This window comes from Zerene cesonia, chromosome 13 (genome assembly GCF_012273895.1).
Source record: "Zerene cesonia ecotype Mississippi chromosome 13, Zerene_cesonia_1.1, whole genome shotgun sequence".
Lineage (NCBI taxonomy): Eukaryota > Metazoa > Arthropoda > Insecta > Lepidoptera > Pieridae > Zerene > Zerene cesonia.
Genome location: NC_052114.1, coordinates 7,717,736 through 7,727,451, shown reverse-complemented (window position 1 = coordinate 7,727,451; position 9,716 = coordinate 7,717,736). Strand labels below are relative to the sequence as shown.

The following is a 9,716-nucleotide window of genomic DNA, read 5'->3' as shown; positions in this document are numbered from 1 at the left end:
CGCGAGGCGAATCTCTAGGAGACGCGCGCGGGGATGCTCTGGGAGAATTTCTCGGGGATGAAGAGGGCGCCCGTTCCGGCTGGCGCAGGATCGACGACACCGATCCGCCGTGCTTGATAGTGTCTGCCGGGCTGTGGCTGCCGGAGCTGCTACTGGGCGAACCGGGAGACGAGACCGTCACTTGCCGGGAGCGAGGTGGAGCGGGCAGAGGGCCGCGTAGAGGCGACTGCGGACGATATTGGCCGGCCCTGACTGATGAGAGAACCTGAAATAGAAACGTCTCCGTTATTCTGTTGAATACATCGGCAATTGAGGGATTTTTATAACTTATCTTTATCAAATCATAACGCAAAATGCCTCTACTTTTAATCAATAGGAATATTAAAAACCAAAAGGTATCACGCCAAACATAAACAAATTAAAATCAGTAATTCCAGTGAATGGAAATTACAGGTGTTTAAAAAAAACTTTCATACAAAAACATATAACTCTCTAAGTATCTTCATAACCTAGCACTCAATTAGATTTATCAGTAACTTTTATTAGCCAGGAATTAAATTCTAGAGTATTTAGCTAGCATTTAGTTCTTAATTTACATAACAATGGGTTGCGTAAAAATATTTAATACAGATAAACCATTTTAGATGGCAGTTGCATCATAATTATTACGACAATCCATTTTTTCGTCGTCGCAACGTTAATGCTAACTATTAAATTTCATCAACATGATAACCGTGTAAATTATGGGCATAATTATCTAAACCGCCTTCAAAAAGAGTTTACCTTAACCTAATATTTTAAATATTTAATGCTGCTCTAAACTTGTTTTACGTCAGTGTGTCTTGCAACTATATCTACTACTACATGCCATAGGGATTTGAAATACTGCACACTTACTTAAACCTGTTGACAACACATTATTTTGGTTTTGAAAGAAGGCCTGCGCATACTGACGTGAAACCCCAGAGGTCCAGCTAAACTATTAGAGATAGAGAGTTGCTGCGTAAATAAATCGTGATGGGAAACTCAAATAACATAAGGAAAATCGTTTTTCACTTGACAGAAACACAGCCACTCTTGACATTGTGCGGTTAGCCACGCACTACAATACAATCCGAGTTACTTACGTCCAATTTATTTTCATTACCAAAACAATTTCCCTCATAAAGACGTTGAATTGGTCTTATTTTGCGAGCCCGCTCAGGCTACCTGTGGTACGCAGCTAAACGCATATTAATAGCAATATCTAACCTAACACTTATCATGCACAACATTCAAGACAATTTTATCTAGCTTACAAAGAATCTTTCTTTGTTTTTCATTATGTATATGCTTCTTGTATAGGGAACCTATATCTGAATACTTGTCGTTTATGTATTAAGTATAATCAGAACGAATGTTGTCTCAGTGTGAAAAGAAGGCAAAACCGATATAAATGGACATTGCTATAAGATGCAAAACTTCATGAATTGATATTCTATGTATGATGGAAATAGTTTATTAATTATATCAATTATAACCCCAATATAAGTCTTTTCTTCTAACTAATCTTATTTTCTACGTTATCGAATGATACTTCTATCTTCTGTCGGCCCTAGAAATTAATTTTGGTTACAAATGTTTAAAACTCATTTACTGATCCGATATTATTAATACATAAATTACTCATAATTGTTGAAGTGATGTAAAATAATTATTTTGTTTAATTTTAATATATTACGTAACGCAAAAGCTTTCTTAATATGAACATTTTTACTCACGAAATAAGTATGTAGCTCATAATTTGTTGCGAAATTGACTAGCTAAAATTACCGATAATTGATTAATATGAATGTTTTGGTTAAAATTAAAATATGCCTTACTGTACATACACATAAAGTCTATTTTATATAACTAATGAAACGGATAATTTATTACAAAATGCATGCCAGTTACTTACATGTGCGGGCGGCGAGCGGTCTGCCGCGGGCCGAGCCGAGTGAGCTTGCGGCGGAGATGCTGCTGATGCTGCCGCTGGAGGCCGATATGGACTGACTGAGGGCGGAACTCGGCCTGTGGTTATTAAATAACTCTGAATAGCCGACACAATTTTGTAAACGTTTTTAAATTTTTAAAAATGAAGAACTCGATAGACATTCTAACTCGTATCTTTCGCTTTACCCTGTTGACGCCTTGGTCCAGCAATTTCGAATCGCGCCTTATCATCAGAAATAAAAATAAAACACGTTTTAATTAGTCTCACGATTAGAAACAAATAAATAAAAGCAATTAAATTATGAGCACAAACTATAGTATCTGTTATAAATGCAAAAATACTTTTGTTTATATAAGATATACAAATCTTTCTTTGATGTCGTATAGGTATGATGGTATGATTCGTGTGGCTGGAGAAAACAAAGAAATTTCTTTGACAATGGAGATAGCTCAGACATTTCATTAACCAGCGCAACCGCGGGCAACAGCTGGTTTCTCGTACATATATGATTCCTATATTACATCACCATTAATACATACCTGGGGGGAGGATGGCTGAGCCCACTTGCGACGCACTGACTCTGCTTCCACGCGGCCCGAGTGCTGGCTCGCCGCGCCGAACTGTCTACAAACATACATGCGTTAAGGTGTTGCTTAAAATGTCATTTGAATCGGCCCAATCGATGCTAAATTTCGACCAATTCTCCTGTTACCTTGAAATTTAGAAAAGCCGATGGAAGATTTTGTTTTTACTACGCTAAGTATCCTTTGTGACGTCAATGTCCATCGGAAATTTTGAAGAATCTGAAACCAGGACTAATTACACACACATTAATAAAAAACAAAGCGAAATGGATGATGACATTACCTGAACGTTTCGGTGCTGGCCAAATCTGCAGGAGGCATTGCAAGACGTGTATCGGCCGTTGGTAATCCAATTCAGACGGTGGTTGAGACTGAAGCATCAACGGTGGGGCTAAAGCAACCGCTAAGTGCTGTGGGGACATTTTGTTCCTGTCTTGCGCAGCGACCACCAAAGCCAGGTGGTCGAGAAGGAAGACCAGCGTCGCCCTTGCAGCTCGCGGTAAACATTCTACTATTGATGCCATCAATCGTGCATTCCCTTCTTTGTCGTCTGGTAAACAGACCCCTGAAAGAAATTTATTACAGTGATATTATACCAAAGAAAATGAAAACATTTTTTAAAAAATTTAAATATCCCGAGATCATGTACATCAACCTCATGAAAAAATGCTTTATTCCGGTGGAAAAAACTAACATCATGTTAAGATTTTGTAAGTGACCTGTTATTTTTATAAACGCTTTGAAATAAAGTACCACCAGGTTGACTGTAAGATCGCTGCTTTAGCGATAACATCGCCTGTTGTGCTCTTGTGGTGTCTGTTAGATTATTATTTATAGAACTTATTTCTTTATGGCTTGATGCACAATAAAGAATTTTGATTTAATTTGATTTCAAGGTAAATGCTAATTTACCTAGAGCGTCCAATGTCATTTGGAATAAACAACGGCTGAACAGTGGCTGAGGCAGTTCTCGCAAATAGTCCTTTAACACTCCGGTGATAACATTAATATCGGGGACAGAGTCTGGGGTTAATTCAACGCCACGAGCGTTGCGCTCAAATGCTTCTCGAAGAATTCGCTTCTTAGCTGCAGATCCACAAAGACGATATAGGCCTGGAAATATAAATAGGAGTTAAATTAATCGAGAGGTTTTAATTTTTTAATATATAGTATTATACATGTAATCTACCGAAGACAGGTCCTTCTACTGAAAATTATTGCACAACGCGATAAGATAAGTGAGATTAATAAAATAGTATATGTGAATTATGAAGGTTTTTAGATTTTGTTTCAAAGGATTCTCATATCTTACCCTTCTCTTAGAAATCTGGTCATATTATAAAGTCTTGTATAACAGTTGAGAGTTTAGAAATATTGTAAGAAAACTCAGGATTGCGATACCAAAAATACTTCATAGTCAATATAGCTCACCAATGATATCCAATCCGCGTCTCTCAATCTCCTCCACGCAGCGGCGCACTATCAAGGGCACGGGCGGCGCGTGACTCGGCCGCACTTCCCGCGCGACCACCTGGTCGAGCTCCGCGCCGAACAGTGGCGGCGGGGACAGCCGGGTCGGCGCCGGCCGCCGCCGGAACAGCTCGTGCGGCTCTGTGTGGCGCACGCGCACGTACAGCGTGCCGCGGGGTTCCATCTATAAATGATAAACCGTTAACAATAATTTTGGTTCTCTTTTATACAATATAAATTGAATTTGTATTTTGTTATTATGTAACCTGTAAATTAAATTTACAATTGAACACATTTTCCATAACCTTGATAAGATAAAACGGAAATGGTGTGTTTTTTTCTATCGCTTTCAAAAAACTCAAGTAGGTACATCATTTTACGACAAATAAAACAATTGTTGAAGTTTCAACAGAACAATTTACAAAAGTTAATATATACTACTTATGTTTTTACATATACAGTGGTCTGTATAATATAGTCAATGCTATTCAGCTATAGAACTATACAATATTAATTGCTAATGTAAAAATTACCCTTATAGCCAATTGGTGTGATGGTGAACGCGATAAAAGATCCGGTAATGTGACAGCTCCACGGTAGCACAACTTGTGTCTGTGCTGCGGGTCCCAGGAATATACCAGGACATCCAATTGTCGATTGTCCACTAGTTCTAGTTCAAAAGATTCGTCCCAATCGAACTGTAGTTCGCCCGTACGTACCTGGAAACAAAGGCTTGGATGAAATTTAAAAAAAAAATCTCAATAATGTGAAGGGAATACACAAAGTTGAAGGCTATATTACATCATCAAAATGAAGTATCCAGCTGTCCTTTTCTTTAAAAGAAAGAAGAAGAATTCAAGTATATATTATTCAAATTTCGTATTATATTAGTAACTTACCACAGTACGGGCCTTATGAACTCGATCGCATTCCAGAACACAATATAAATCCCTGGGGGCGACCGGGGGCTGTGGTGGGGCGAGTGGCCCGGATGGGGGCGAGCCCGGGGAAGATCCGGACGGAGCAGGTCGTAACCCCCGTCCCGCTAGCAGGTGCACCCACAGCATACCAGACACCCCTCCCGATATCCGAGATAAGCCAGTCATCGATGATGATAAACCTCCCGTACCTGGCTTTTCTATCTTGTACTTTAAAAACTCTGCAAATGCATTACATATCAAATATTTAGTATCCACGTTGTGTAAAATGTATACTGCAAAAAAATATTTTAAATAGTGTTATTTTCTTTATATTTCTTGAACCAATTATGATAGTTAGGATATTCCGATCAATTTAGTATATATATGCTTTTAAATATAACATCAGCTCAAAATTATAAAACAATACCATTAGGATTGATGTCCAAATGACGCTGATGTCTTGATCCTGGGGTAGGAACTGGACTAGGGTTAGGGCACGAGAACTTTGAACCCAACTCAAGTAATTGTCTGACACGACGTGCTGAAGGGGAGCCACTAGCTGTTGGTCCTGCAATATTACAAAATCCTTAAACAGGGTCAGATCCATGTGTGAGATTTGAATTTCCATATTAAAAATTGTATAATAAAACTTCTACTAAAAACATCTACTTATAACATTACTTCTTTGTAATTTCCATAATCATGTATCTATGCTCTCAGCGATTTCTTATAAACAAAACATGGTGTATTATGAATTCTCTTCTTTCGATTATAGGAGCAAGAAAAAAATACCAACCTAGCTGTTGAGAAGACAATGAGCGCGCAGGTAAATGTCGTGGACGTTCAATGCGACGACCAGCCAAACCAAGTGTAGAACCAAAACGACTGCCTGTTTCCATCTGTGAAATTTACATAGCTTTAAAAATATACAAACGTTAATCCAAAATACTTACAGACCATTATCAGAATTTTTTTAATCCTTTTTACACATATATACTGGACGTCACCTTATTTATATTAATAATTTAATACGAAATTATACTAAGGCAGGCCAAGATCTTAGTGAAGAAGTCTTACGAAACAAGCTAAAATTTCTACTTACATTTTTAAGCGCATCATGAATATTTTCAGCAGAGTAATGCGTAGGAAGTCTCGGACGAAGACTCTCATAGAGGGCGCTAGTGGAGGGAGCGCGGGAGAGCCACGCGCGATACTCGTCCGATGTGAACACTGATGGTGAGGACGGGAGACGACCTGAATTTAGCGTAGTATAGGCAATGTGTCTTACGTGCTTGTCTTTATTAATTTAGCCATACTGATATTAATAAAAAAGTTGTGAAGAATATATATGAATTGCACAAAAGGAACGCAAATAATAATTTGAAAGATTTCAGGATCATTACATCATTATGCATTTGGTATTCTTATGAAGATTCAGACATGATCTCACCTCTGGAAGAACGAAGATCCAGACGTGAAGATAAAGGTTCGGGTTCATCTTGGAGGACACTACCAGCTCGTCTTGATAATCCCAATCTACAAAGAATGTAATGTTATTAATTAGATATCCAAAGTCCTAAACTTTCGATTAAAACGTCCTCACCTTTGACCAGTTCCCCTAACGTCCCTCGGCAAGGAATTAAACTTAGAGCTTATATCTCTTCCTAACGTACTGCTCCTATATCCGCTCAAGCCAGAATAGTACGGAGTTCGCGTAGGAGCCGTAGCTTCTGTGTCTGATGAGTAATCTAAGCTTCGATTTCTTCTCGTTGTACCAAATTTACTTCCATATGAAGATAATCCAAGTCCAGCAGCACCATACCCAGCGCCAAGAGTGGAACTCAATCCGGAACCGGTCAAGCCACTGCCTAAACCAGAACTTAGTCCAGTTCCCACTAGGCTAGAGCCAGTAAGGCCACTAAGACCAGTTGATGATAATCCTGAAGGAAGACCCGGACCTAAGCCAGAGCTGGACAAGCCGGTCCCTGTTAATCCAGAGCCAGGCATTCCGGGTACTGGCATTCCCACTCCGCCATACCGTTGATATCTAGATAACGTAGAAGCTATAACAAAAATATTTTAATGAATAAAAGCTCCACTATCTATTTTTAAAGTAAAGATAAAAAGTGTTATATATATCACCAGGGGGACCAGTAGCAGCAGACGCTTTCAAACTAGAACGTAACAAAGAATGTCTCCCGAAATCTGAGTGCGTCTCAGCCCGTGGAAGTTGTTGTTCTGATCCAGATCTTGGCACTCTTCCTCCAAATCGGGTACTGAAATAAGACATCTATTAATGATAAAATATTTAAGAAAACCAAGAAAATATCATACTCATTTTACTCTGTACTATTTACTATGTACGATTTTTTTTATTAACAAATGTCTGTTATTCTACATTGCATTTTTAATTACAAAATAATACTAATTACAATTATTACAACATATGTCGTGTCATAATACTTAAGAGAGTATATTTTTACGCACCTTGTACCATCCGAGGGATAAAACGAATGGACCTTCTCAGCTAAGCTTTCCAAAGTGTTGGGGTAGGACCGTTCATACGGCACAAAGTGGGTCGCAGTAGACTTTGGCTGCTCTGTTATCACCGGCGGTGGCGGTCGATAACTGTTAAAAGATTAGATGAAAATTAATATAATTACGGAAATACTGTGAATCTTACTTTCACATTATCATTCAATCATCGAATACCGAGTAAGTAATAGACGTTACAAACCTTCAATAAATTTAAAGTTACTCTTTCTTCATATAAATGTCAATGGGATTCTGCGAATTAAATTAGTCTGATATTTGAAATAAGCTAACAAATAATAAATTTTTATTTCACTTACCTCCAAGTGGAATGGTCGGAAGGTGGTCTAGAATTGTAATACAAGTCCAATGGTGTGGAATCTGGTGACAACGCTCCAAGTTGTAAGCGACTCCTCTCCTCCCGCCCGTCACCGACCGGCCGAACGCCGCCTGAAGGACCAGATGATCGAAGGGTGCCATGCCTGAGAAAAACATTAATAAATATATGTGTATTTGCGAACATCGTTAGTTTAAAATTGAAAAAAGTGCTTTGAAAGTTGTTTAACTGATATATTTATCGTGACATCAGTCCTGAAATGCTCTTCTAGATGTACTTACGTACATGTTATTGCAATTACCAGATATCAAATATTGTATTATAAATTTCAACCCCAATTTCAGTAAATAAAATTTTATGATTTCTACCGAGTCACCTGAAATTATCCATACAAAATAAATTATATTAAAGCTAGAAAGCCGACATTTTTAAAGAACTCACTGCGAATAAAGTCCATCCACTCTATCACGATCTCTATCATCGTCATCCCGACAGTCCCGTTTCAAAACCACAACTGGTGGAGGTTTGTGCTCTGCGCGGGGGAGGGATGGAGAACCTGGTCCGGATTTACCTGAATAATGACCAGAATATTAAGACCAAAATAGCTAAAACTTTTATGATCAGTACTTCCTAAGATTACCTCCTACAAGCATACTGAATGTAAGTATACATTTTTTTTTGTAAAGGAAATGAATGTTCTTCAATAGATTGATTTCTCTGGTATCCAGATGTATGAGAATCTAAAAACAAATTATGGAGATTTATTGAATTTAAATTAGGTAGGCAACTTATGCCCAGTTGCAATTGTGCTCTCGCTTTGTGCTCTCGAGTTATAATAAATAAATCCTGGTAAGAACAATAATATAAAAAGCAATTAGCAACAATAAAGGAATTAGTCATCCGAAAATATCGCAATGTGTGTTGCTAAATTGAAACTAAACGAAACATATTTTACGAGTAATTTTGCGGCCTCGTTCACATTTCGCTGCGTTGAGCAAAAATGTTACGGTTCTAATATAGAGTGCATATAATATTATGTAAGCTGAAATCTTTTTTTCCTATTTTAAATTTGGAACTCTACAAATACTCAAATTGTGATTTAACAGGATCTATAGAATAGGAGGGAAAATGCGTCTCTCATAAAGTAAGAAAAAAATTAAAGAAAGAGACTGAATAAAAATATGTGATATAAAGTGTTTTTGAGAATTTAGATCAGTTTTGCAATACTTTACCTTTTCTCTGTCGTGTGCAAAGCAGAAGCCTCCGGGGTATCGACATTATTATCACAACGTCATCCAAAGACATGCGTCTGACATCCACCAGGTTGACAGCCAGGATCTCGTCTCCCACTTTCAAACAACCGCTGTTGTAGACCGCGGACTCCAATGCTATTCGCGATATGAACACTCCATCCGTTCTAGTGCCTCCGTCACCTTCGCGAATGTATAGGCCCAAAGTTTGCCCTGGTCGCTTAACGATTTCTACCAGTTGAACTATGTGGCGTGCATCCTGTGGACAATTTGTAAGTTGAATTCACGTGATCAAATCATATGTATGATATTTTATTTTAAGATTCTAAATTGTCGTATCGAATTGCTTGAGTAATGATCGTTGTTCGTTTTTTTAAACTCCATTAATTGGGCAAATTAATACAAAGACTGTGAAATTAGTGAATGAAATAGATTAACTGCTTGAACCTTTGTTGTAAATACATGAAACGCTCAAACCCAAACCCCAGAAATATCAATAAGATTGCATAGCATTGCCTGGATGAATGAGCTGTGAGTGCGCATCCTAACAATTCTAGTCTAGATTGGATTCGCATTCCTATTATCTAGGCCAAGCCGAACAATGGATATGTCTGGAGAGAGCTCTTTCATCGAGATCAGTACTAGGTT

At 38.1% G+C, this 9,716-nt stretch overlaps 1 protein-coding gene across 1 annotated transcript in view; it reads right to left on the bottom strand.

Moving 5' to 3' along the window:
- LOC119831525 (rho GTPase-activating protein 100F) overlaps nucleotides 1-9,716 on the bottom strand; it is a 31,370-nt gene that overhangs the window by 4,417 nt on the left and 17,237 nt on the right. Inside the window, exons 5-22 of the mRNA XM_038354928.1 lie at nucleotides 9,051-9,327; nucleotides 8,260-8,389; nucleotides 7,802-7,963; nucleotides 7,437-7,577; nucleotides 7,092-7,225; nucleotides 6,553-7,012; nucleotides 6,400-6,485; nucleotides 6,052-6,203; nucleotides 5,746-5,848; nucleotides 5,377-5,517; nucleotides 4,929-5,188; nucleotides 4,563-4,748; nucleotides 3,991-4,213; nucleotides 3,472-3,672; nucleotides 2,843-3,124; nucleotides 2,515-2,595; nucleotides 1,940-2,052; nucleotides 4-265 (exon numbers count right to left, since the gene is read on the bottom strand). Of these exons, the coding sequence (XP_038210856.1) occupies nucleotides 4-265; nucleotides 1,940-2,052; nucleotides 2,515-2,595; nucleotides 2,843-3,124; nucleotides 3,472-3,672; nucleotides 3,991-4,213; nucleotides 4,563-4,748; nucleotides 4,929-5,188; nucleotides 5,377-5,517; nucleotides 5,746-5,848; nucleotides 6,052-6,203; nucleotides 6,400-6,485; nucleotides 6,553-7,012; nucleotides 7,092-7,225; nucleotides 7,437-7,577; nucleotides 7,802-7,963; nucleotides 8,260-8,389; nucleotides 9,051-9,327 (3,394 nt within the window). The remainder of the gene's footprint in view (nucleotides 1-3; nucleotides 266-1,939; nucleotides 2,053-2,514; nucleotides 2,596-2,842; nucleotides 3,125-3,471; nucleotides 3,673-3,990; nucleotides 4,214-4,562; nucleotides 4,749-4,928; nucleotides 5,189-5,376; nucleotides 5,518-5,745; nucleotides 5,849-6,051; nucleotides 6,204-6,399; nucleotides 6,486-6,552; nucleotides 7,013-7,091; nucleotides 7,226-7,436; nucleotides 7,578-7,801; nucleotides 7,964-8,259; nucleotides 8,390-9,050; nucleotides 9,328-9,716) is intronic.